Source organism: Manihot esculenta, chromosome 6 (assembly GCF_001659605.2).
Source record: "Manihot esculenta cultivar AM560-2 chromosome 6, M.esculenta_v8, whole genome shotgun sequence".
NCBI lineage: Eukaryota > Viridiplantae > Streptophyta > Magnoliopsida > Malpighiales > Euphorbiaceae > Manihot > Manihot esculenta.
In genome coordinates this window covers 29,631,927-29,659,659 of record NC_035166.2, presented here as the reverse complement: position 1 = coordinate 29,659,659, position 27,733 = coordinate 29,631,927, and the positions used below count along the sequence as shown (strand labels likewise).

The 27,733-nt window shown below is 35.2% G+C and overlaps 3 protein-coding genes across 4 annotated transcripts; all 3 read left to right on the top strand.

Annotated features, from left to right (window-relative positions):
- The first annotated feature begins 7,721 nt into the window (after positions 1 to 7,721).
- On the top strand, positions 7,722 to 11,960 carry LOC110618170 (cytokinin dehydrogenase 3). Its single transcript, XM_021761253.2, has 5 exons — positions 7,722 to 8,533; positions 9,495 to 9,622; positions 10,855 to 11,130; positions 11,211 to 11,458; positions 11,575 to 11,960. The coding sequence occupies exons 1-5, from the start codon at positions 7,933 to 7,935 to the stop codon at positions 11,867 to 11,869; spliced, it is 1,548 nt and encodes a 515-aa protein (XP_021616945.1). The 5' UTR covers positions 7,722 to 7,932; the 3' UTR covers positions 11,870 to 11,960.
- A 3,592-nt stretch (positions 11,961 to 15,552) lies between these two features.
- On the top strand, positions 15,553 to 20,237 carry LOC110617194 (YTH domain-containing protein ECT4). Of its 2 annotated transcripts, none has more exons than XM_021759827.2 (9): positions 15,553 to 15,760; positions 16,280 to 16,353; positions 16,445 to 16,604; positions 16,814 to 16,887; positions 17,017 to 17,553; positions 18,135 to 18,728; positions 18,818 to 19,030; positions 19,156 to 19,302; positions 19,467 to 20,237. In XM_021759827.2, exons 1-9 carry the CDS (start codon positions 15,736 to 15,738, stop codon positions 19,698 to 19,700), a joined length of 2,058 nt encoding a protein of 685 aa, XP_021615519.1. In that variant the 5' UTR covers positions 15,553 to 15,735; the 3' UTR covers positions 19,701 to 20,237. The 2 variants fall into 2 exon arrangements, with proteins under 2 accessions (XP_021615519.1, XP_021615518.1); XM_021759826.2 differs by having other exon boundaries at positions 15,554 to 15,760; positions 16,277 to 16,353.
- Positions 20,238 to 23,930: 3,693 nt separating this feature from the next.
- LOC110618141 (elongation factor 2) lies at positions 23,931 to 27,733 on the top strand. Its single transcript, XM_021761207.2, has 4 exons — positions 23,931 to 24,062; positions 24,709 to 24,760; positions 24,864 to 24,951; positions 25,068 to 27,733. Exons 2-4 carry the CDS (start codon positions 24,758 to 24,760, stop codon positions 27,506 to 27,508), a joined length of 2,532 nt encoding a protein of 843 aa, XP_021616899.1. The 5' UTR covers positions 23,931 to 24,062; positions 24,709 to 24,757; the 3' UTR covers positions 27,509 to 27,733.

Sequence of the window (27,733 nt, the reverse complement as noted above, 5' to 3'; positions counted from 1 at the left end):
TTTTTTTTCTGGGAACGTTCGTGGAAATTCACTTAGGCGATTTCTGATTTTATATATGTATGCAGTTGTGTACTCGAACACTATACATTTACGAATGCTGATTGAAGAATAAATTTAATAATTTCAAGAATTAGGGATAGTAATCCTTTAAATCATTATTTTTTCTCAAATTCGTTTATTTTAGTTTTCTCTATTAATTACATTCCAAATTTTATATATTAGCAATTGTATTCAAGGGGTAATTTAGAAATCTAAGAATCATGATATAAATATTTTCCTGTAATTTTATTCGATGAAAATCGAATAAAAAATAAAATCTATTAATTAAAAATAAAATTATTTTTTATATTTTTTCATCTTTCTATACTCTCTCTCTTACGCCCACACAACTAAAATCATAGTCCCCAGAGTTATAACTACAATCACAGCAAACTAATACCCTTCTCACATTCCAAAATTAAACATGTCAAACCCATAACAATCAATTTCACAAACTTTCAAAATTAAATATAAAAATTGTGAGTGATGAGAGCCGGCTCCAAAAGTTCAGCTCTTCGTGGAGCTTATATTAAAATAATTGGGCCGGAGTTCAATTAGGACCTAAATTGCGGCCCTATATTTTATGAAAGTCCAGACTCGGTTCAGATAGGCCGGACTGGGTTGAAATACATTTAAAAGGGCTTTAACTCCACATATCTGTCGGCCTATGTGGAACAATAGACCCTATAACGCTCGAGATTATATTTTCGAGATGTCACATGGAATTAAATGGCAGCCTAATAAAAGAAAAAGACACAGTACCTCAGAAAAGTACTAACTCCAGATGACGGTTATACGTCACTAAAAGATAAAAGAGAAGGGAATAAACAGATACACGAAGAAAATAGAATCCAAGTTTACCAAAATATACTCTGAACCTGACATCTTACTGGATTTTAGACATCAATGGGAACCGTCTGTGGGAACGAAAGAGATATTTTCATCACCGCAGTTCTCGTCCTCATTTCACCCACTGAGATCCACATGGCTAATCATGGTGAAAACCATACCAAAAACATTCCAAACAACATGAGCTCAATCCAGGAAGGTCCACAGTTCTCGTTCTCTAGCCTAACTGCCTCAGTAACTGCCCATATTATTTAATCCTTCACCAAGCTCAGCCGGGACCATACTCTGAACTACCCTATTCGATCAAAAATTGCAAAGCATGACTCTCCAGTTACATATCACTGCCCACAGACTAGGCTAGATGTTACAATAGAGAGGGCTCAGTAACCCGCTGAACATACCACCTGTAGCTGAAGGGCTCAACATCAATGAGTTCCGACCTATATTGAACTATCAAATCCCTCAACAGAATAGTAGAAGGACAGACAATGGAGACGAAAAAGTAAGCCGAAGAAACTAGTCGATAGCCCGAGCTAGAGGCAGGGTAGTGAGGGAGCTTATCGAGAATGATGGGGTTGAAAGCTACTCTTTCGAGCCAGTAGAAAGGTCGGAGAGTGAAGAGCTAGAAAGAAACTATCACTTGGAGAAGCGGCCCAGAAGAGAAGACACAGACATAGACCAAAAGTTAGAAAGATTGAAAGAAGAACTACTGACAGAGTTGAAAGCACGAGATAATAATAGTCCTCTATTGCCAATCTCATTGTCATTTATGAAATGGGTTTAATAAGAAACCATACCAAAGAAGTTCATGATACTAAATATGGCAGTCTATGACGGAACAGAAAACCCCTGAGAGCACGTCTTGAACTATAAGGCATTCATAGAGTTGCAGACCCATTTAGATACCATGATGTGTAAGGTCTTCCTAATCACATTAGCAGGACCATCCCGAGCATGGTTCATAGACTTAGCCAGTGTATTCATTAGCAGATTCATTGCTAGAGTTCCTGCAAAAAGAAAAATGAGCTACTTAGGAATCGTGCGCCAGAAGAGGAATGAATCCCTTAAAGAGTATGTGGCCAGATTCAACTCTAAGGCTTTGCAAATACCTAAGCTGAATGAGGGAAGGGCAATAAAAGCAATGCAAAAGGCACAACCTCCCTAGAGTTCTTTAGGTCATTGTGTAGAAAGCCCCCCACTACCCTATTAGAGCTGATGAAAAGGATGGAGAAATACATAAGGCAGGATGACCTTGACGACTAGACGATTTTCTAGGGACAACAGAGAAAGAGGTAGAGTTGGGGAGGACAAGGGATAAGATAGGAGACAAGACTAGGGACCGGAGGCTCTAAATAAGCACTGATGGGAAAGAAAGGAACACAGACCTTATCAATTCCGGCCCCCGCTGAAGTCATTCCCCTGAATGTGTCCAGAGTTGAAGTGCTCATAGCAGTCTAGGATAAAGATTTTGTGCAATGACCCGAGCCCATGAAAGTAGAGGAAAGCAGGAGGGATCCTGATAAATACTGTCAACACCACAGAACACACGACCATAACTCAAATGACTGCTACTAATTAATAAACGAGATAGCAAGGCTGATTAAGAGAGGCCATCTTCAGAATTTTATGAAGAAGCCAGAGAGCCCGAGGCAACAACAAGGTGCGGCTGGCAAAAGGCCTAGGAGACAGATTAGAGTACCCATAAACGACGGCTCTAGCGGAATAATCAATATGATTGTAGGGGCCATTGGAGGCCGTATGAGTAGGAGGAGGAAGAAGAGAGGTAGAAATGAAAGTGAAAGCGGTACAAAGGTGATGCAGGTCGCTAAGCACTCCCTAATAACCATCTCCTTTTCCCTAGAAGACATGTAGGGAGTGCAAATCGATGCTGGCTTGGTCATCGAAGCAGTCATCCATGATTTCAGAGTTTATAAAGTGCTACCACCCTTCCTGTAAGCCTCTGCTGATTTGGACATGAATCGATTGAGTGCTACCACCCTTCCTGTAAGCCTCTGCACATCCCTCGCGTAGGTTGACTCAGGCATTCTCAGTATAGCCTCTACCTTCTCTAGGTTCGGCTCTATGCTCTTTCCACTAACCATGTAGCCCATAAATTTTCTTCCTCTGATAAACAAGGCACACTTCGTTGGATTCAATCTCATCTTATACTGCTGCAGTACTCTGAATATCTCTTCTAGGTCAGCTAGGTGTTGCTGGAAGATTTGACTTTTCACAACCATGTCATCAACATAGACTTCCACATTCCTTCCTATTTTATCCTTAAAGGTCTTATTCATTAACCGCTGATATGTTGCCCCGACGTTTTTCAGTTCGAAAGGCATGGCCCTGTAATAGTATGTCTCATCTTCGGTTATGAAGGAGGTCTTTTTTTCATCCAACCAGTCCATAGGGATTTGGTGATACCCTAATATTGCATCTAGGACGGCAAGTAATCAAAACCGGACGTGGAATCGACCATTTTATTAATATCAGGGAGGGGATAATAATTTTTTTGGGCAAGTTTGATTTAGGTCAGTGAAGTCTATACACATTCTATATTTTCCGTTAGCCTTTTTTTACTAGCACAGGGTTGGTTAAATACTATGGATACATGACTTCCCTAATAAACCCGGTCTCCTCTAGCTTCTGCACTTCTTCCCTCGTGGCATGTTGCTTCTCCTTCCCAAACACTTTTTTCTTCTGCTTTATTGGTCTGGCCTTGGAGAGGATGTTTAATTTGTGGATCATTACCTCGGGATGGATCCCTAGCATGTCTGAAAGTTTCCAGGCGAAGCTTGAGGCATGTCCCCTTATCAGAGACATAGCTATCTCCTTTTGGTCCTTTTCAAGGCCCGAGTTGATGCTGACTACCTTGTTGCCTTCTTTCTCAGACAGAGAAAATGTCTCCAGCTTATCTATAGGTTCAGTCCTAGCCTCCTTCTTCTCATCTCGGAGCTCCATGACTTCAGGGTTTATCCCTTCGGATTGGGTGCTCGGCTATTCTATTGTGGCTAGATATACAGCTCGAGCTTCCTTCTATCTTCCTCAAACTACCCCCACCCCTGCTTCTATCAAAATTTCATGGTCAAATACCGGATACTGGTCACTGCTTTGAAGTCGTACAACATCGACCTTCCCAAAATGGCATTATAGTTCAGGGGCAGCTTTACCACGAGGAACACTGTATAGTGAGTTCAGGATAGGGGCAATTCTCCCAGGGTGAGGGCTACTTTTACTTTCCCCTCCACTGCCACTGGAGTCCCTCTTATTCCCTTAATTGGAGCTTAGTCTCTGACCAGCTATTCCTCTGGTATGTTCATCTGTTGGAAGACTTAGTAGAGTAGTAGGTTCACCTTACTCTCATCATCCACTAAAACTTTTTGAACCCAAAAGTTGTGAATGACAGCCTTTATGACCAGGGCATCATCATAAGTCATCGGGACTCCCTGGGCATCCTCCAGAGAGAAAGAGATAGTTACTAGGGAATGCTCCACTATCTGCATAACTTCAGTGCTACTCCCCTCCCTGTTCCTGTTTCTCTTCTTCCCCCTTCTGCTCATACGGCCCCCTGTTCCTCCCATGATCATGTTGATCGTCCCGCTAGAGCCGTCATTCACTAGTCTCTCTATTTGTCTCTGAGGCCTCTCCGCTGTGGCACTCTGTTGGGGTCTCTAGCCTTCCAACTTTTTTATAAAATTCCAGAGGTGCCCTCTCTTAATGAGCATTTCTATCTCATTTATTAATTGGTAACAATCATTGGTGTCGTGATCATGAGTCCGGTAGTACTGGTAATACTTGTCCGGGTCTCTCCTGTTTGCATCTGCTTTCATAGACTTGGGCCATTGTATAAAATCCTTGTCTTGGACAGCTACGAGCACCTCGACTCTGGACATATTCAGGAGAGTGATCACCTCAGGAATCTGGGGTTGGTATGGTCTCTGCTATTTCCTTTCCTACTGGTGCCTATTTAATGCCTCAGGCCCCCAGTTTTGCCTCTTTTCTTGCCCATCCAATCGTTTGTCCTCCATAGCTTTTCCCCTATCTCCTGCCTCTCGGGTGAATCTGCCAGTGGTTAAGGCGTCGTCTTGCCTTATGTACTTTTCTGCCCTCTTCATCAGCTCCACTAAGGTAGTAGATGGCTTTCTGCACAATGATCCAAAAAACTCTAGAGAGATGGTCCCCTTTTGCATGGCTTCTACTGTTTTGGCCTCATTGAGCTTGGGGATTTATAAAGCCACCGACTTGAACCTGGCCACGTACTCCCTTAGGGACTCGTTCCTCCTCTGTCGGATTGTCTCCAACTAGCTTCTTTTCCTTTCTGTCGAGACCCCGGTGATGAACCTGTTCATAAACACACCGGTCAGGTCTATAAAACTTTTGATACTTCCTGCTTCTAGACTATTGAACCATGCTCAGGCCAATCCAGTGAGGGTGGTGGAAAAGACTTTGCACATCAGGGCGCCTGAGTAGGTCTGAAGCTCCATGAACGTCTTGTAGTTCAAGACATGCTCTCGGAATTTCTTGTACCATTGTACACGGCCATTAGCAACATCATGAACTTTTTGGGATGGTTTCTTGTTGCACCCATCTTACAAACAGGGATGAGGTCGATAACAGGGGCTGTTGTTATCTCGTGCCCCCAGCTCTACTAAGAGCTGCTCCTTTAGCCTCTCTAGCTTCTGATCTACATCTACCTCTTCTCTCCTTAGCCTTTTCTCCAGGCGGTAGCTTCTCTCCCACTCTTCGCTTCCTGACCTTTCTGCCAGCTCAAAAGAGTAGCTCTCGGCCCCGTCATTCTCGATGAACTCCCTTACTACGGCCTCTTGCTCTGGCCACATGCTCATTTCTCTTGCTAACCTCTATGTCTCCCTCACCCGTTCTCCTGCTGCTTTATTGAGGGGTTTGATGGTTCAATATGGGTTGAGACTCATTAACATTGAATCCTTCGGTTACTAGGGGTATGCCCAATGGGGTGTTGAGTTTCCTTTGCTATAGTATTTGCCCCAGCCAATAGGCAGTATTTTGGAGTTAGAGAGCCATGTTTTGTAGCTCTTGGTCAGATAGGGTAGTTTGGGACATGGTCCCTACCGACCTTGGTGAGGAGTTAAACAACACAGGTGATTGGTTTAATGGGGTGATAGGGCTAGAAAATGAAATTTGTGGTCCCTCTTGAGTAAAGTTCAGGTCGATTGGGGTGTTTCCGGTGTGGTTTTCGCCATGATTAGTCATATGGATTTCAGTGGGTGTGATGAGGATGAGAACTCCAGTGACAAAAAAAGATCTCCTTCATCCCCATAGACAGCGCCAATTGATGATCTGAGATCCAATCAAAGATAGGACTAGGGTATGTGTGTGTAAGTTTAGTCTGAGTGGTTCAAGCTCTCTTCCTTTATTATTTTTCCCTTTTGTCCTCTAGTGACGTATAACTGCCTCTATACTACAGTACCACATGTCGTTATCATGCAGAGCCGTACGTATGGACGTGCTGCCCTTTTCTCCATCGTCAGTCAGCTATTTAATTCTCTCTGGCGCCTGTGTTGACATGATCCCAGATGTGGAAGGATCTGTTCCCCCACTGACCCATCAAGTCAGTTGAGTTGCATCCTTTTCCGTTGGACCCGAACCGTGCTCTGCTCGGCCTGCCCGATCGTGGCCTGGACTGCATGCTATAAGACAAATCTACGTATTGGATTTTGATGGGGTTACAGTCTGGCCATCTAACATGACTCGACTATAGTCTGAGTATCAGAAATCCAACAATTATCACAAAAGTACTCGTTTTATCACTTTAATTTTTTCTTTTTTAATTTTAATTCAAATCAAAATCAAATGAAAAACAGACCTACCACTTTCAATTCTTGCATTTTTACATCCTACGGTCAGGGAAACAGGCCTGCACCATAGACTAATTAATTTAGTCTCTCCAATCAGAGAACCATCAATGTTGAGCGTCAATATACCAGTTCATACTCATTCAAACTCGATTCTGCCCTAACAAACGCATGAATATTATTAAAGATCTCATCTCCTGCATTGAAACTCCCGTTGTTCTTGAAATTTTCAGCAAAGAGAATCAGGTTTCTATGTTACATATTTTCCAGCAAGCAATTCCAAAAACCACACATCAAATCATTCTCCAGCCGTAACATTCATCCTAAAGAATGATGTTCAAAGCTCCTCTTGCAGGATAAAAACCGCACACTACCTTTGCATGCATGGAAAATTCTTATTTCTATATATCGAGGTGTACAATACCAACAGATGAAAAATTCTCGGCATGTATTTTTATGTATATCTATTTATAATTTAATTTAATTAATCGAATATATTGACCGAGTGGTGGTAGAACTCATGATCACTGCACAGCAAATTAGACAAAGCTATAGTTAGACCGGCCGTAGATGACGTTTCCTTCTCTCGACGTCTGTAAGCAACTGAACGGACGAATTTTGAGAACCTTACCAGTCTATGACCAATCCAACGGCTAAACAGTTCATAATTTACCTAGAACTGATCCTCTCGTTTTCTAGTGTTTTTTTCTATTAATTTGTTAACATAAAAAAAGACCATACATAATTAACTTTTTTTAATAATTAAAAAATGAAAAGGATGAATTGAATTAGGGATTTTAAAATACTTAAAATATATATATATTAAAGTTTGACCCAACGGGATAATTTGAAGAAAAATACAAAAACAAATTTGACCAAACTCGACCAACATTAACCACACGATCAAACTTCCAAATCCATCAGATTCGGGCTTATGCAGTATAATTAGGCACAAGAAGGAAGAAATAAAATCTGTATAGCCATTGGTCGGTATCTTCATCACCAATAAAGATGACTACCAAAACAAATTGTAAAAATACGATTTCTTCTTTATGATGATTACAAGTAACTAGTCACCAATCTCATGCAAATTTCCCCTTTAAATACACATGCAATCCTCCTTTTCCCTTCATCGATCGAATCACCAACTCCCTAACCACAAACCCAACTCTCTCTTCTCTCTCATTTATCATTCTCTTACTTTAAAAAAACCATGGCCTCCAAGAATTCTCTGATCCCGAGACTTATCCTCTTTAGGCTTTTGGTAACCCTTTTCACGTACGCTCTAGTGAAATCAGAACTCTTGGGATGTCCAATGCCACCGGAACTCACAGATAGGCTTCATGTCGATCCTGCAGCCGTAGAATCAACCTCCACCGATTATGGTAACATAGTCCGCAACAAACCAGCAGCTGTTCTTTATCCATTATCCGTGCAAGATATATCCTGTCTCATTGAAGCCTCCTTCACTTGTTCAACGCCTTTTGGAATATCCGCCAGAGGCAATGGCCATAGTACTCATGGACAGGACTTGGTTAATAATGGGGTGGTGGTGGACATGAAGGCTTTAAGAGAAAAGAAGAAAGGGAATGGGATTTTTATCTCTAAAAGACCTTTGTTTGCTGATGTTGGAGGTGAGCAGCTATGGATTGATGTGCTAAATGCAACAGTGAAACGAGGAGTTGCACCTGTTTCATGGACTGATTATTTGGAGCTAACCGTTGGTGGGACTCTTTCTAATGCTGGAATTAGTGGACAAACTTTTCGATTTGGTCCTCAGATTAGAAACGTTTATGAATTGGATGTTGTTACTGGTAAGATTATCATTTCCTTCTCCATTTTTCATATTGTAATGATCATATGCAAATCATTTTTTTTATGTTTCTCTCCTGGCTTCTTTTTCTTTAAAAAAATTTTAAATAATTCTATTTATAATTATTAACCTATATTAGGCAAGGAAATATGTTATGATATTGCAGTTGGTTCAGTTGAAGATTGGAAATACTCTACCATAGAACCATAATTTAAAATCATATGGCAATATCCACCCTACCAAGGAAGATTTGGCTATACCTTATCTTTCCAACAAATGTCCATTAATGAGAGGATATAAAAGAATATTTATGTCATTATAAAGTTAATTATTATCATATTACGTATGTGATGATTTTGGAAATCATATATCAATGATCGGGTCAAAGTTCAAACGTTAAATTCTTTTTTGCAATTAAACTCAAATCCTTTTATAAGAGTATGTAAATCAATCAATACGTAATCAATAATTAATATCAAATTAATTTGTTCTTGCATGCTATTGTGGCCATGAATTGAGCTATGGTAATTACTTGTCTGATAAAGTAAAGTATTATCATGAGTTTCTTTCTTCTTTTGATTTTCATGGGATTACTTCAATGGATGGTATAAGTCATGCAATCACGTTACTCCTAATTGATTTGAGCAAAACTCAAATATGGGATTAGCACCGAATAGTCTATCACATGATTGTCTGTTTTAATCGTGTCACCTTTACTATAAATAGAACCATAATTAGTCATATCTTACAATAAGATGGATATCAGAATGACCCATATATTTACCTTCTTAATTCATAAAATGTCAGATGTGACAGGTCATATGATTTACTTGGTCGCCTCTTAATTCTTGTATTGTTCTTACTCGAGCCTGAAAATTTGGTTAAGTATTAATTCTTAAGCATGCATGAAGTTATACGTTTAGGGTATAGCTTAATGGCGATAAGTGTTTTGCTTGATCAAGGAAAAGGAGAGCTCGTGACCTGCTCCGCAAATAAGAATTCTGAGCTGTTCTATGGAGTCTTGGGCGGCTTAGGGCAATTTGGGATTATAACCAGGGCAAGGATTGCCTTAGCCCCCGCCTCCAAAAGGGTACGTACGTCTAAAGCAAATTCAACCCTTTTTTTACTATCTATCTATCTTGCATATGCGTATAGCTTCGTGAAGCAATAAAGCAGTGGTGATTTATTGAGATTTGAACCAAAATTTTATAATTGTACATATAATTTTAATAGTATTAAATTTTCTTATGTTAAGATCCCATATCTATATATCCATCATAGAAGCATATAAAGACTTTTTCTTTTCTTTTCTTTTTGTCAAGTTTCTTTTGGAGGACAGAATCGTGCAGGCAAGGCGTTCTGTTAGTTAAATGGACTACGTCCTTGAGAAAATTAAATAGAAAAGTAAAAAACGTCAAGGAAAAAAATGCTGGAAAACTATGCTAATGGAGAAGATTAGTAGGGAATAATAGAATAAAGAAAGACAACATATAAGAGATAAAATAGAAATACGATGTATCTTTTGCTTGGAAAAGACAAATTACCTAGAAAAGAAAATAAGATATACCTTCTTAGCCGCCCATTTGGCTCTTCATTAGTTTTGTTTCAAGGAACAAATTATTATAAAATGATGCTCAAAGTAAAAGTCAAACATAAATAAAATTTTAATAAGTCAACAAAACATAAAATACATAAATATATTTAATATTATAATTATAAAAATGAATGCAACTAATTACGATATTATTTATGTAATGAATTATTAATAAATGTTAATTTAATAATATTATGATATTTTTATAGTGATTATAAATCATAAAAGTCAAAAATAAATGGTCGGCTTTATTAATACCTTACCATATTTTATCTTGCCGCCAAGACTTAGACGTATCCGCTACTCGAGCACTCCACCTGTAACTTTAGCAAATTATAACATGTGAAAAATTGAAAAGTAGTGACGCGATAGTATACCATTTTCTTTAATTCGAAATATAGGGAATTTAAATTGGTTTAAAACTTAAAATAGTGCCGTTTCATTAACCATTCTAATTACTTTTATTCATACCGTCTTCCCGTCGCGGTCCAATTCGATAGTAATTAAATTATGTTATTTAAAAAAATATATGATTAATTGTTTTAATTTTAAAAATAAATTTATTTACAAATACACCGAAGGAATAAAATGAAATTCGCTTATTTATGATATATATCATCTTTTATCATAAAATTAAATCTTTATCAGATTTTTTTTTTAAAAAAAAAAAACATGTTTTAGGTTATGTTTAAAAGTATCTTAATATATTTGAATTAATATATGATCAGGTTCTGTGGGCGCAAATACTTTACAGCAATTTCTCAGGTTTTACCAGAGACCAAGAAAATTTTATTGCAAGGCATGGAAGAAAAACAGGCAATGGAATGAGTTACTTGGAAGGTGGAGTTATATTGGACAATGGTACTCCTAATGCTTGGAGAACCTTCTTTTTCCCAGAATCGTTTCTCCCAAGAATTTCATCCCTAGTAAAGAAACATGGCATCATCTACAGTCTAGAATTTGCCCTCAGCTATGATGGTGTCACCAAGAAAATTTTTGAGCAGGTTCGCTAATTAATCACCATTAACTCTTACAGTAAATCCCAACAAGAAATAAACAATTAATTATTATAGTTGTCTTGCAGGAGATGAATCAGTTTATCAAAGGGCTTGGCTCCAAGCCTGAAGTTATTTACCAAAAAGATGTCTCCTTGGTAGAATTCTTAACCAGGGTCCAAATCCAAGTTCAGAAGAATGAAACCCATCCATGGCTAAATCTCTTCATACCAAAATCTGGGATCTCAATCTTCAATTCAGGAGTTTTCAGGGACATTGTTCTTAAACGAAACATTACTACAGGACCTGTCCTTTTCTATCCCATGTTCCGACACAAGTAAGTGATTTAAAATTATAAAAAAAATCAAAGTTTAAGGACATAAATCTAAGTTTCTGGACAATATATGAGATTTATACAGTTCTTAATTATCGACGATGTAAATTAAATTGCAGATGGGATGATAGAATGTCCGCAGCCATTCCAGATGAAGATATTTTCTACGCAGTAGGACTTCTATATACAAGTGGGATTAATGGTTGGCAGGTCTACGAGGATCAGAACAAAGCAATATTAGGGTTCTGTGAGAAAGCTGGTATCGTCGTTAAGCAGTATCTTCCCAATCATGCAACTAAAGAAGAGTGGACTAAACATTTTGGCTCGAAATGGACAAATTTTATGGAAAAGAAAGCTAGGTTTGATCCGAAAAACATCTTGTCGCCTGGACAGAGAATTTTCAACAATAATTAATTAGCTTTTATGTAAAATCTTCTTTACATAATTACTTCTGGTCTACAAATAAATACTTTTTTTTTATTATTTTCTTTTGTGAATCATCATTGTGGAGATGTTATATAATGCTCTATTAGTGTAACTATATAGTTTCATTCCACTCTTTTAAAAGAAGATTGATAATTTTTTATATTCAAGAGAGCACTATTTTTTAAATACTATCAATGTATTGTATAATTAGCCATTGGATTCACAATGATAAAATAAATAAATAAAAAAAAAACATATTTGTCTTGTATTAATTATAGAATAATGTCATGTTATATGCATATAATAACTGATATGAGATAGCGCACGCCTTAAAATTGCTTTAAAAAATGAAACTAATATTTGTCAAAACTATTCTAGATCCCCTCTAATTATAAATAAAAAAATATTTTTCCATATCATTAATAATTTTTTTAAAGAACCTTCAAAATTAGAACAAGTCAATTGAAAAAAAAGAATGATTATTATTATTTTTAAAAAAATTAAAGAATAAGAATAAGATGAGATGGGATGGAATTATTTTTTTTCTTTAAGAATTCAAATTTAATGAGTATCTAAAACTTTTAAAATTTAGATATAAATATTTTATTTTTTTAACGAGTCTCATTAGCGTGGATTTACGGGAATAGTAAATATATAAAAAAAAATTAAAAACTAAATATTTTGATTAGATTTTAAAAATAAAATCTTGGGAAAAGCAAGTCAAGCATATATTTAGGCTGAACCACCGTATCTAGGTCAGTGTCATAGGTATCTCATTCTCTAGTGATTCGCTTAATTATCAAGTAAAGGTCCTAAGTAAATCCTTCTAACGTAATCAATCTGCTGTTATTGCGATCATTTTATCCTTCTTTATATTCCTAGTCAAAGGCTGGGGGTTTTCCACCATCCAATCAAATTGCTGGTTTACATTGACTTTTTTTGTTATTTTTAATTATAATAGAAGGAATTTTTGTTGTTGATCAAAGATCTAATCATGCGTAGGGTTCTAAAGAAAATGCCAGCACACTATATATATATATATATATATTTATTTATTTTCAAACTGCAAAATCAATCAATTCTTGAAATTAAGTTTATTGTTTGAGCCCCTCAAGTCATACAATTTTTAATTTCCTTGAGTCATCGGATGCGCATGATGATTAGTAATACTATATAAACACCTCATTCGTTTTAAACGATATTATAGTGTTAAAAATTGACTACATAACCTCTTACATTGTAAAATAATTGTTCAATAATTATGTTAGTAATCCAATAACATTATTTACTAATTAATTATCAAATATTAAGAGTTTATCGTCTCACAAATATTATTAAGTATGAAATTTCTCATCACTTTAAAATTCACATTTGATATGGCATAATAATGACTCAAAACTAATAACAACTGTCATTATAAGATAAGATCACATAATATAAATTTAATAAATTAATATACAGTCTCACCTGTAAAAGGAAAGACCCGAATATTGTAACATCTAATTTTTCGTCAAGACTCGTCCTATCCTGAATAGTCAAGCCTTCACATAAAATTACTGTTGATAAACACAATCCAGCATATTTTTATTACGTCTGTAATCATGGGATTCCTGATAAATTAGCCAGCAGAATCCCCTATCAATCAGTTAGCAGGCACAATCCAGCAAATTTTATTATGTCTGTATTCCGAACAGATTAGCCAGCATAATCCCCTATCAATAAGCCAGACTAATCATTGCTAAATTTCTATAGAATACTATAATTAATTCAATCCTCTTACAGTATAAAGAACCATGAAAATAAAAGATATACAATTTTTACACAATTATTCTTGAGTTCTAAATAATTCATTACATTCGACTTATTTTTTAATTTACTAACTTGAGCGTCAAAAGTGATCGTAGGCATCAATCATCTCACGTTTTCTTTCTTACAAGATTAATCAATCGTAACATTGGGCTCTGTTCATTTGAGTTACCAATAAAGAGTAACGTTTGGAAATTTAGGATTCTATTCGTTTGGATTACCCATAAAAGTTGACATTTGGAGACTTAGAACTTTATTCATCGGATTACTCATAAAAGATAACATTTGGAAACTTAAAGACATGTTCGTTTGGATTACCCATTAATGGTAACATTTGGAAACTTAGAACTCTATTTATCGAGATTACTTATAAAGGGTAACACTTGGAGACTTGAGACTATGTTCATCGGGCATTGTTCCTGTTCATCGGGTACTGTTCACGGGTTATGTTCTTCTGATCATTTATTTATTTTAATTGTTTTGAGTTGGTTGACCTTATGACTGAAGTCAATTATATATGTAACAAGTTGTGCATAATTAATATTTATGTTCTAACTTGAGGGGAATGTTATATGTTATAGGAAGTAAATATGTTAATATAGAAAGTAAATATTGATAGATGGATCAGTCCCTTAAAGATTATATAATCATATACTTGATTTTCCTTTATATTTAAATATCGTCTCTCACATATAAATAGATCGTAATATCTGTTATGAAACAAACAAAATATTATATTTTTACAGTTCTATTTTGACCACATCATACACATTAATAATGTTCGGATATGTTTATATTTAAATTTTGTTTATTTCATGAAAAACATTTTATATAAGAAATTACTTTTAATATTTTCTAATATTTAAGAGTTGAAACACTAACAAAAGTTAGTGAATATAAAACATTTTTCAGATTAAGTTAAAAAATAATATATTTCTTATATTTTAAAAATTTTACCAATGCCACTATAAATAAATTCATTAATATCATTTATTTTTTAACATTATAATGAAATAATATATAATAAGTTATTTTATCAGGTAATATTTTTTAATAAAAATATTCTCCATGGAAATTTGTGAAATATAAATTATTTTCTGAAAAAATAAAGATTAATATTAATAAAAAAAACTTTTAATTTTGCTGACAGATGATAATATTACTGATGGGCTTGCGTTGTCATTCAAAAGTAGGCACGTTATAGTTGGGCCAGACAATGCCATAAAGCCGAGCAGTGATTAAACCCAGGGCGATTGGACCTGAGCCTCCCAGCACAAATGGTCCAATACTTCTCTTTTTGTAGTTCTCATTTTCCACAGTGGAAAAGGATTCATCAACGTGCAAAATGTTAGTCACCCTTTTATTCTCAACCTTATTTTTGTTTTATTTTTTCTTTTTCCTAGTGTAACTCATTGCATAATCTACTGTGTTTTCTGTGAAGCTTTAATTTGCATGTTTATCCAAGTAATACTCTTAAATGCAAACAATTTTAATTTTAATTTTTTGCTGTTTTCTAATCTGATGGTATCTTTCTAGTGCTTTCATGTCTTATTAAGGTACATGCCAATTCTGATGATGTTGATATAATAAAAAAAAACCTCTGTAAATAATAATTAATTATTTAATACAAATTTAATCATTAAAATATCTAAAATTTATTTGATTCATAAAAAAATATTAAAAAAAAAAAGTAGACAAGGGGCTATAAATGTTGTGTGTATTTTATCAAGAAATAAATTCTGGATAACCCCCAACCCCCAAAAAAAAAAAAATCTCAGAAGGGTAACATACAACCGTGAACAATTCGTATAATGACAAATAGATCCTAATGAGGGCCGCGGTGTGGAGTTGGTATTTGAATCACCGCTTTCAAATGAACAAAACCCTTCCCCTAAAAGCCAAACCCAAACCCTTGGCGGCTGCGAACTCTTCCCTCGTCCCCATCCTCCCTCTTTCTCTCTCCACTCAAATCCCTAAATCCTATTTTACCTTATTTGTCGGAGAATTAGGGTTTATCTGTAAGATCGGAAGCTCAATTTTATCTTATCATGGCCACTGTTGCTCCCTCCGAGAGTATCCTTTCTCAATTTCCTTATTTGCTTTAGTTTGATTTCTGGGCATTGGTTTTCTGTTTTGATATTCTCTTTTGGAACTCGAACAGGATTATTATGTATTTTCATTATTTTTGTCATTGTCCTTTCTTTTGCTTGAATGGTTTCTAATCGTGGTCGAGATCTAGCTCTGCTGCTTAATCGTATTTATGTTGATACGTACCAACTCTCACGATTACTAGTTATTGCAGGTGTGTTTTTGTTGTATGCAATTCTTTCGTTTGTGTTGTGGTTTGCTTGTCTGTCTGTTTTGTTACACTCGCTATAGTTTATTCGATCTGAGATTAATAGATTTTAGTTTGGCGGTTGCTATGCTATTTCTTGTTGTAAGAGTGGTTGTGTTGGCGACTGAGACTTGTGATGATATGGTTGTCATAGTACGCTTAATAGATGCATAATATTGTGCACTTCTTTTTTAGTTTGCCAAACGGTGAAGGCCCAAAAGATTGTATTTCCTTTACTTATTTCTTTCATACAGAAGCTGCAGAATTGCTGCAGAATTTGTCCTTAGATTCTCGACCAAAGACCTTGGAAATTCCTGAACCCACCAAAAAGGTAATTCAAACTTGTATGTAATTTTGTGATTTACCTAAATGGTTTGCGGGTGGAGGCTTTACCTTAACATTGATTTCTTTCTTTTGGACAGACATCTGTTTACCAATATGGCAGTGTGGAGTCGGGCGTTACTGCTAATGGTCAGATCCAGCTATCTGAGCGGTCAGTGACGCCATTTATGCCTGATTTAATGGATCCATCGGTGTGCTACATTCCCAATGTTTATCCCTCACCTGCATATTATTATGGAAGTAAGATGATGTGTTTACGTTGTCAGATCAATTTTTTTAATTTTATTAAACAGATACTTGAGAATTCATGGATGTATATGGATGGAACTGTTTCAGAATCTTGGAACTTGAATATTTGTAGTACAAATAGCATGATCTGTTTTGTTGGGATAAAGTAACTCCTTGAATGGATTTTATCTTTATATTGATATTCCTGAAAATTTTTGCAGGTTATAATGGAACTGGCAATGAGTGGGACGAATATCCTAGATATACAAATTCTGATGGAGTTGAGATGGCATCAGTAAGTGTTTATGCGTGATAAATTATAATGTTGCTTCTTTGTCATTACATGCCCTTTAGTCTCTCTTTCCTTGAAGTTTTTGTTGATCATTTGAATTTTGACAGTTAATGTGCATATTTCACTTGGCAGGGAGTTTATGGGGAGAATGGGTCTGTTATGTATCCCAATGCTTATGGATATGCACCATATGGACCATATTCACCTGCAGCATCCCCTGTGCCAACGTTGGGAAATGATGGCCAACTGTATGGGCCTCAGCACTACCAGTATCCTCCTTATTTCCAGCCACTGACAGCAAGTAGTGGGCCATTCACCCCTAGTCAGGCAGCCTCTTCTCAAGGGGAGCTTGCTTCCTCCACAGTCCCTGACCAAAATCCTTTGCCTGCGGAAACTACTAAAGGGAATTCTAGTACCATTGGCAGTGGTGGGGTGAAGGGAAACAATGGCGCAACCCCAGTTAAACCAGCATATCAAAACTCATTGCTGAATATGAATGATTCAAATGGAAGGGGTATTTTGCCAGGGGGTATGCCTCCTTCTGGTTATCAGGATCCTAGATTTGGTTTTGATGGGAAGTATAGAAGCACTAGCATTACTTCTTCATATACAAAGGGTAATCATGTTCCATCTTCAAGGAACCACTTCCGCCAGAATTCCAATTATATGGTAAGCAGAAGTCTGTTGTTTTTATTTGTCTTTGTTTTCTAACCGACAGCAGGTAAAGATGCTTATTTTGATCAAGTTATTTAGCTTGAAAAGGTTGTCCCCTTAGAGTTCTGGTTAGCAAATTTGCCAAGGTAGCGAGTCAAATTATTTTTGAATATTTTCTAGGTCATTCTGATTTCTGAGGGTCTATTTGGAACTGTTGTTTGAACTATTGTTGACAAAACACCATCTTAAAAATGTTTATCAGAGACCTTTAAAATTTTATTCCCTTAACTTTGATATGTTGTGGTTATAATGTTTTAATAAAAGCTAACAATTACTATTTCACCAACTGTTTGTGCTAAGTCCCACAACATTGAAAGGGTTCCAATGATTTTCTCTTCTTTAATGTAAGTGGACGTGAGATATTAACTAGATTTTTGTCACTGCTTCAGGTAGTCAGCTAGTTGAATAATTTTCTTTTGTTAGCTATTGATTGTGGTTTTCAGCTATATATATATATATATATATATATAGTGTGTTTGTGTGTGTATTCTTTTTCTGCAAGCAAATGGTCTTACAAATGTATTGCTTCACATCAGGGTTTGCATCAAACTGGTCCTATGTCTGGAATGGGGACATCTCATGGATTCGTAAATGGCATGTACCCGAACAAATTTTATGGTCCATATGGAAACACTTCTAGATCTGGCATGGGTTATGGATCTACTGGTTATGATTCCAGAATAAATGCAAATGGTTGGTTGGACGCTGATGGCAAATATAAATCCAGAGGGCGAGGCAATGGTTACTTTGGTTTTCACAACGAGAGCATTGATGGTTTGAATGAGCTAAACAGAGGGCCCAGGGCAAAGGGTTTAAAGAACCAAAAAGGTTTTGGACATGTAACATTAATTGTCAAAGGGCAGAACGTGCTACCTGGTGAAACTGTTAATGAGGAAAAGGATGTGTTGCCTATGATTCCAGACAGAGAACAGTATAATAAAGCAGATTTCCCCGAAGATTACACGAATGCTAAGTTTTTTGTTATCAAGTCTTATAGTGAAGATGATGTCCATAAGAGCATAAAATATAATGTTTGGGCCAGCACACCAAATGGGAACAAGAAGCTAGATGCAGCATATCAGGAGGCCCAGCAAAAACCTGGTGGATGTCCCGTATATCTTTTCTTCTCGGTGAGCACTTGGTCCAATTGAATGACTTACTGAATTGTTTCACCCATATTCTTGGCCTTAAGCATTCATTCTTTCTCTCTTTTATCTAGGTAAATACTAGTGGTCAATTTGTTGGTCTAGCGGAGATGGTGGGGCCGGTTGATTTTCATAAGAATGTGGAATACTGGCAACAGGACAAGTGGACTGGTTGTTTCCCCTTGAAGTGGCACATTGTGAAGGATATACCCAACAGCTTGCTGAAGCACATTACCCTTGAGAACAATGAGAACAAGCCAGTAACTAACAGCAGAGATACACAAGAGGTAGCTTTACGTGTCAAAGGCTCCTCCTTGATCCTTTCTCTCATTTGGTCACTCCTCAGTTCCTTTGCCTTATTTTGTTTTTTCCTTCCTTTTTATTTATGTCTTTCTTCTGGGGAATTTTGTAGGTTAAGCTGGAGCAGGGGCTTAAAATGATCAAAATATTCAAAGATAATGCCAGTAAAACTTGTATTCTTGATGATTTTGGATTTTATGAGAAGCGACAAAAGATAATTCAGGAGAAGAAGACCAAGCAACAGCAGTTTCAGAAACAGGCAAAACTTGCTCTCCTTGCTAGTTTTTTGTTATTTTCTTTATTATTTGTTACATTGTTGGATTGGTTAGCATGTGATAATTCTTCATTTCTCCTATTTGGACCGAGTACATTCCCTTTACAAATACAAACAATACTTGATATTTTTTCATTGCTCAATCACAGGTGCTGGATGGAAAGCTTGAAGATGAGAAGAAAGAAATGGTGAATGGATTACACAAGTCACTGGAGACTGTGAGTGATGTGGCCAAGGAACCCACTTCAACTGCTCTGTCCAATGGGGATGTGAAGCATCCAGAGAACAGGTCAGTTGCAAAAACTGTAGATGCCATGAAGGCGAGTAAGCCACTTGCTTCAGAGAAGCAGAATGTAGCAAATGGGGTTGCCAATGGTTGCTAACTATTACCAAGCTCCAGTGACCTTTGATCTTATAGGGGATTAATTTAAGGTTTATCCAAAGTTTTGTTGCATGAGAGTAGGATCTTATATAATCAGTGTCGGTGCCCCTTATGAGCCTTGTCAATGCTGTTGTGGAGCTTTCTTGCTGCTTTGAAGCCTCAATATTATCTGGTGGAAAGGGAAATACTCGACATTCTTCAGTTGTGTTGAGCTAGGGAGCGTTGGGTGGTCTTCATCAAATCCAAGTGTTGCATATGGTGACTTCTTATAGTTAGCTCCTGACAGGTTTCTCACTCCATGGAAATTTGGGTTAGATTTCTTGTTTTGTTATTGGCTTCTGTATTCTCGTGATCTCTCAAATCTCTGGTCTTTAGCTTTCTTTCCCTATAGTTTCCATTTTACTGTATGGCCATTTCCTGCCTTCTGAAAAATGTAAGGATAGTTTCAGGCTTCGTTGGTTCGTATTTGTAGAGCTATAAGCAAGGTGGGAAAGCATCTTAAATATATAGTTGAGTAAAAGGAGCTTTTCATCGAGAATTTGATCATTGTTGCTTTGCTTGATTTGCAGTTTTTTTTTTCCAAATAACAAATCAGTAATTAGATGCTCGCTCGTGTATTTCAAATATGTATATTGAACTCAATAGGAGCTGCCTTCTGAATGATTCTCTGGCACATCCCTGAATTTGTTATTTTCCTGTGGATGAGCAATAATCTTCATATAGTTGCAAATAAACTTGATTATTCTATTCTGTATTATTTGTTAACTTGATTGGTTCGCGTCGAACCTAAGTAAATTTATTGGAATGGCAAAAACTAGCGATGAAGTCAAATTTAGTCCATTTATTTTTATTAATCATTATTTGCTAATGAAATATTAAAATTTAAAATTCAGACGGCATAATTTCAAAAATAGGTGTTTTTGTGTGATATGTTATTAACTTAACATTAAACTGTAACACAATATGATAAGTGGTGTATGGCCTGGAAATTTTATTTATAATCGATCTAGAATAAGTTCACAACTTAGATATGTAAAATTTTTATATCAATTAAGAGGGTTTTTTTCTTTTTTTTTTACTGGGGAGGGTGTTGTAGGAGTGAGTATTCGGTTGGTTCGGTTTAAAATTAAATTGAAAATCAAAATTTTAGTATTTATAAAAATTGAATCGAATTGAGTCAGTTTTATTCGGGTCCATTTAATTTGGTTTGATTGGTTTTAATTTTTAATAATTTTTTTATTTTTTATATTTTATTTTTAATATTTTAAAATTTAATTAAAATATTTTAATTTTAATATAATTTAATTTCTTCATATTATTAAAAATAATATATTATTATTACTGATCTATTCGGTTTGATTTTTTAATTTTTTTTATTAAAATTAAATCGAAATAATTGAAAATTTTAAAATTAAAAATCGAATTGAATTGAATTAAAATAAATAAAAAATTAAATTAAAATTTTAAATTAATTTAGTTCAATTGATTTTTTTAATTTGAATTGAATACTGTTAGTTCTCAGATTGTTGGACACCAGAACATATAAAAATACGCATGAACGGAGAAACTTGATAGAGAGCAATAACCTTGCATGCCTAATGTTAGATTAAAATAACAAATCCTTGAATGAGCAAAAGAGAAGGTAGCGGCCTCATCGTCGCCATCAGCTTCCTTCACCTGCCGTAAGAGCCATTGGGATCTTAAATGATATAGTTCTTACTAAAATTACTAAACTTGGTAGATTTAGAACCCGATGAATCAAACAATTGTAATTTACCAAAGTGGTGCTCAGCCTGAATTGCGGATTGAAGAGTTTTGAAAATTTTGGATCCATGTGTTTCGGACTAGTAACAGAATAAATGAAGGATTAGAGTCATACTCCATTGGTCTCCTGACACCAAATAGATATCGAGTCCTACACAGATCATATGTCTTGGTTCAAACAGAACTCCTAAATCCTATCAAATATTATTTTCTTGGACCATTCAAAAAGAATACTAATTCAAAAACGACACTATATTGGATGTTAATAAATAAGCTACCTCAAGCGTGTTTTCCCATTCTTTTTTTTTTTATTTATTTTTCTATTATCCTTATATGATTTAACGGTTGAATATCACTGATATTTGATATTTAATAAAAATTAAAAAAATTAATTGATAATGAATAAACACCTGATATAAAATCAATCAATTACATTGTTAATCAGTTCTAAAATTAAAGTTATTTTTCATTAATTGAATATTTTATTTTTATTCAAATTATATTGTCCTTTTAAATTTATTAATTAAATTTTATAACTTAAATTTTTAAACCATATCAATTATTTAAAATTATAAGCATAATAAATAAATTAAAAATACAATAATATAATAATAATTAAATTAATTATAATGTTTTTTTAAAAACTTATAATATCTATTATAATAATTATTTATATTCATGAAAAATAATTATATTTTAATTATTATACAAATTGTACATTCTATGTTTATTTTATTAATTTAAAAAATTAATATGTGTTCGTATGTAAAAATATGTATTTCAAAAAATTATTTTATTAATCAAATAAAATTTTAAAAATTATATTATAATTTGCCTGTTAACTTCTTCAATTAATTTAATTTATTGGTATGATTAATTTTAAAGTTTTAGTTTTATTAAGTAAATAAATAAAGTTCATAATAATATAAATTTTCATAATATTTAAATGATTTTGTCCAATAATTTTAAATAATATATTTAAAATATATTTTTTTATTATTATATCCTTTATATTTGTAACAAATATAATAACAGCATATCAAATGTTTTCCTCATTATTTCATTATTTTATTTACTTTCTATCGATGAAAAACTAATTTTTTTATTTTTTATAATTATACCACGTAATTTTATATTTCAAAGTTATTCAAAATTAACCGTCTTAATAATAATATAATAATAAAATATTAATCAAAATACATGATATATTTATGAAAAATAATTTAAAATAGCCGTTAAAATTTGAAAACTCTATTTTTTTAACCGTAAACTATATAAATTAGATATAATTGTAAAAGATTTATATACTTTATAATTTTTTATAATTATACATGTATTTTATAGCTAATTTAAGTCTATATTTTTAATTTTTAAAAATTTATATCTAATCCTTAATTCTTTTATTAATCCACTAATATAAATACTATATCATTACTACATTATCACTACATAATCATGATAAAGATAAAATAATTATAAAAAAATTTCATACTTTACTATCCTTTAAAATTATACGCTATATTTTAAAAATAGTCAAATTAATTATATAATTTTAAAACTTTTTTCATTAAAAAATATTAATTATCTGTTATATCATTAATGAAAACATCATATCATTATGCGATATACTATAAAATTGGCTTCAAAGTGAAATTTATCTTTAAACTATACAGAGAAATTAAAATATTAAATTTTATCTTTCAATTTAAAATTGTATTTAAACTATTATTAAAAGTTGAATAAAACTATTATTTATTTATTCTTTTTATTCTTAATTTATTTAGTTTTATTTATCATTTTAATAATAGTTTATAAATAAATTTAAATTAAAATATAAAATTTAATATTTTTGATCTGCTATAAATTTTAAGAACAAATTTATTGTACTATAAAATTACCAATTACACTTTTTCAATTTTAATAATTTTTTTTTAAAAACATAAATACCATATAACTATAAACATCTCACACTATATTGTATTGATGCGGTGAAAATATGAATTAATATTTTATTTATTTATTTTTAATACTTTAATATGAATTCATACTTTAATAACCTCTCTTTTTAAACAAAGAAAAGAGAAAAATTGAATTAATATTTTATTTATTTATTTTTAATACTTTAATATGAATTCATACTTTAATAACCTCTCTTTTTAAACAAAGAAAAGAGAAAAATTGAATTAATATTTTATTTATTTATTTTTAATAAAAAATAAAAAAATTATTTTATTAACAAATAAAAAATATAAATATATTTTAATAAATTTATAGAAATTGATTTATTAATAATAATAATAAATATCCAATTTATATAATTATCACAGAGGGCATGTACGGGGCATCTTTATATGTACCCTTGCTTGTTCTCCCACTTCTAGCTGAGCCCATGTATAAAAGCGATCCTGGGCCCAGCGACTGCCGACTGAAATTCAAAGCCCATCTATGTCCAGAAACGAAACCCTAGGGCACCACGCACAGAAGCTTTCATATATATACGCTTCATTTGCGATGGTGTCTCTCATTTATCTGCTTACTGAAGAGAGTGAGTTTCAAACCCCTCTCTTCTCTCGCCGCCTCCGTCTCCGCTCTTCGACCGGTCCGTTTATATGTTTCTCTTAATTGTTTATTTCTTTTTGTATCACCGACTGGTTTTGTTTCTTCTAATTTTTTCCTGGTAGCTCTCGATCTGGTAGTTCGTTATGCTAATTGGCGGTGTATTTGTTGTTTCATTGCTTAGTTTAACTTTGCTTTGTTTGAATTCTTAATCAGACTTTTTCGTGACGATGTTTTTGTAAAGTAGATGATTATTGATGTAAATCGTAAAGTTTAACGATAACTAGTATTAGATGGTTCTGTTTTCCTAATATAGTTGCACTATCAAATCTTAGATGTGTTCTAAATTCTGATCTATTATGCGACAGTCTTTTTCAGCTGATATGTACATGGAGACTTAGATATTAATTCACTTGCCGCCATATTGCGTTTTCTACGATGATAGTTTTTGCAAATCATTTTCTGGGGGTTTGAGTTGACCTCTTTGTTATAAGTTGGTTGTAATAAGAGTTGGTTGGGCAGAAAGCAGCTGACTGTGAATATATGTTTTTTTGTTCATTGCAAGTGAGAATCTTTATATCTCTTACTGTGGAAATGGACTATTAGTTGATTGATTTCAGCATTTTTATGTTTTAGCGGCAATTTATTCTGTAAATTTCACTATAAAATGATATTGTTTTACTGTGCAGGTGTCCTTGTTTATTAGTAATTTGTGGTGAATTCTAAAAGCTAGTCAAGATGGTAAGCTCATCTGTCTTGGATCATCTGTCTTGGATCAGTCTGGGAGAGTCGGTTTTTCTGGTTGGAATAGATGTTTACTGAGAGTTTCTTTTAATTTTTACAGGTGAAGTTTACAGCTGAGGAGCTTCGTCGAATTATGGACTTCAAGCACAACATCCGTAACATGTCTGTTATTGCCCATGTCGATCATGGTACAAGTTCTTTTTGCAAATTTGATCTTATGGAAGGGATGTTTAATCTATTGATATATGCAGCTTGATTTAATTTCAGATGTTCTTAATATCTTCTTTCTATTTCTACCTTGCAGGGAAGTCAACACTTACCGATTCTCTTGTGGCTGCTGCTGGTATCATTGCGCAAGAAGTTGCTGGTGATGTCCGTATGACTGATACACGTCAAGATGAAGCTGAGCGTGGTATTACAATCAAATCCACTGGTATCTCACTCTACTATGAAATGAGTGACGAATCCCTTAAAAGTTACAAGGGAGAGAGGAATGGAAATGAGTATCTTATCAATCTCATTGATTCCCCCGGACATGTTGACTTTTCATCTGAAGTCACAGCTGCTCTTCGTATTACTGATGGTGCACTCGTGGTTGTTGATTGTGTGGAGGGTGTATGTGTTCAAACAGAAACTGTGCTTCGTCAGGCCTTGGGTGAAAGGATTAGACCTGTATTGACTGTCAACAAGATGGACAGGTGCTTCCTTGAGCTTCAGGTTGATGGAGAGGAGGCTTACCAAACATTCCAGAGGGTCATTGAAAATGCTAATGTCATCATGGCAACATATGAAGATCCTCTCCTTGGTGATTGTCAGGTCTACCCTGAGAAAGGAACTGTTGCATTTTCTGCTGGTTTGCATGGTTGGGCTTTCACCTTGACAAATTTTGCCAAGATGTATGCCTCAAAGTTTGGAGTTGATGAGTCTAAGATGATGGAAAGGCTATGGGGTGAGAACTTCTTTGACCCTGCAACCAAGAAGTGGACTACCAAGAACACAGGCTCTGCAACTTGCAAGCGTGGCTTTGTGCAGTTCTGTTACGAGCCCATCAAGCAGATTATCAATACTTGCATGAATGACCAGAAGGATAAATTGTGGCCAATGTTGCAAAAGCTCGGAGTCACCATGAAGTCTGAGGAGAAGGATTTGATGGGCAAGGCTTTGATGAAGCGTGTTATGCAGACCTGGCTTCCTGCAAGCAACGCTCTCTTGGAAATGATGATCTTTCACCTACCTCCTCCTTCCAAGGCTCAAAAGTATCGTGTTGAGAACTTGTACGAGGGTCCTCTTGATGATCCTTATGCTACTGCTATCAGGAACTGTGATCCTGAGGGCCCTCTCATGCTTTATGTTTCTAAGATGATTCCAGCTTCTGACAAGGGTAGGTTCTTCGCTTTTGGTCGTGTATTTTCTGGCAAGGTCTCAACTGGTCTAAAGGTGAGGATCATGGGTCCAAACTATGTCCCTGGTGAGAAGAAAGACTTGTATGTTAAGAGTGTTCAGAGAACTGTTATTTGGATGGGAAAGAGGCAGGAAACTGTGGAGGATGTCCCTTGTGGTAACACTGTTGCCATGGTTGGTTTGGATCAATTTATCACCAAGAATGCAACTTTAACCAATGAGAAAGAAGTTGATGCACATCCTATTCGTGCTATGAAGTTCTCTGTGTCTCCAGTTGTTCGTGTGGCTGTTCAGTGTAAGGTGGCATCTGATCTCCCCAAGCTTGTTGAAGGTCTTAAGCGTTTGGCCAAGTCTGATCCTATGGTGGTTTGTACAATTGAGGAGTCCGGGGAACACATTATTGCTGGTGCTGGAGAACTTCACCTTGAGATCTGCTTGAAGGACTTGCAGGATGATTTCATGGGTGGAGCTGAGATCATTAAGTCGGACCCTGTTGTGTCCTTCCGGGAGACTGTCCTTGAGAAATCCTGCCGTGTGGTGATGAGCAAGTCCCCCAACAAGCACAACCGACTTTACATGGAGGCAAGGCCTATGGAGGAAGGGCTTGCTGAGGCTATTGATGATGGTCGTATTGGTCCAAGGGATGATCCTAAGGCACGTGCAAAGATATTGTCCGAGGAATTTGGTTGGGATAAGGATCTGGCTAAGAAAATTTGGTGTTTTGGTCCGGAGACTACTGGGCCTAACATGGTTGTTGATATGTGCAAGGGAGTTCAGTACCTCAATGAAATCAAGGATTCTGTTGTTGCTGGATTCCAGTGGGCATCAAAGGAAGGGGCTTTAGCTGAAGAGAACATGAGGGGCATATGCTTTGAAGTCTGTGATGTGGTTCTCCATGCTGATGCTATTCACAGAGGAGGTGGTCAAGTCATTCCAACTGCTAGGAGAGTTATCTATGCCTCACAACTTACAGCCAAGCCCAGGCTTCTCGAGCCAGTTTACTTGGTTGAGATCCAAGCCCCAGAGCAGGCCCTTGGTGGTATCTACAGCGTTCTTAACCAGAAACGTGGGCATGTCTTTGAGGAATTGCAGAGGCCTGGTACCCCTCTCTACAACATCAAGGCATACCTCCCGGTTATCGAGTCCTTTGGATTCTCCAGCACATTGAGGGCTGCTACATCAGGACAAGCTTTCCCACAGTGTGTGTTTGATCATTGGGACATGATGTCTTCTGATCCCTTGGAGGCTGGGTCACAAGCAGCACAACTTGTATCAGATATCCGCAAGAGGAAGGGCTTGAAGGAACAGATGACACCTTTATCTGAGTACGAGGACAAGCTGTAGTCAAATCTTGAGTGTGAAGATGATACGGACGAGAATGCTTTTGTTGCCTTTTTTCTTTGTTTTCATTTTGAATTTTTGTTGCTGTTGGGATCATTCGTCCTCTATGTTTGTTCTAGCGTAACGTCTGCAATGATATGTGTTACCTTGCCATGTTTTGAACTATTCCAACCAACATTGGTTGATTATAATGCTATTTAAGTCTATAGATGTTGCTTTCTCCATTAA

What these genes read in the sequence shown, in the direction of transcription:
- LOC110618170 (XM_021761253.2), top strand. Translation starts at nt 7,933, where the DNA reads ATGGCCTCCAAGAATTCTCTGATCCCGAGACTTATCCTCTTTAGGCTT. An exon ending in TGAATTGGATGTTGTTACTG is followed by an intron (nt 8,534 to 9,494) that starts GTAAGATTATCA and finishes TGCTTGATCAAG; the next exon opens with GAAAAGGAGAGCTCGTGACC. An exon ending in CCAAGAAAATTTTTGAGCAG is followed by an intron (nt 11,131 to 11,210) that starts GTTCGCTAATTA and finishes GTTGTCTTGCAG; the next exon opens with GAGATGAATCAGTTTATCAA.
- LOC110617194 (XM_021759826.2), top strand. Translation starts at nt 15,736, where the DNA reads ATGGCCACTGTTGCTCCCTCCGAGA. An exon ending in ATGGAGTTGAGATGGCATCA is followed by an intron (nt 16,888 to 17,016) that starts GTAAGTGTTTAT and finishes TTCACTTGGCAG; the next exon opens with GGAGTTTATGGGGAGAATGG. An exon ending in GCCAGAATTCCAATTATATG is followed by an intron (nt 17,554 to 18,134) that starts GTAAGCAGAAGT and finishes GCTTCACATCAG; the next exon opens with GGTTTGCATCAAACTGGTCC.
- LOC110618141 (XM_021761207.2), top strand. An exon ending in TATTGCCCATGTCGATCATG is followed by an intron (nt 24,952 to 25,067) that starts GTACAAGTTCTT and finishes TCTACCTTGCAG; the next exon opens with GGAAGTCAACACTTACCGAT.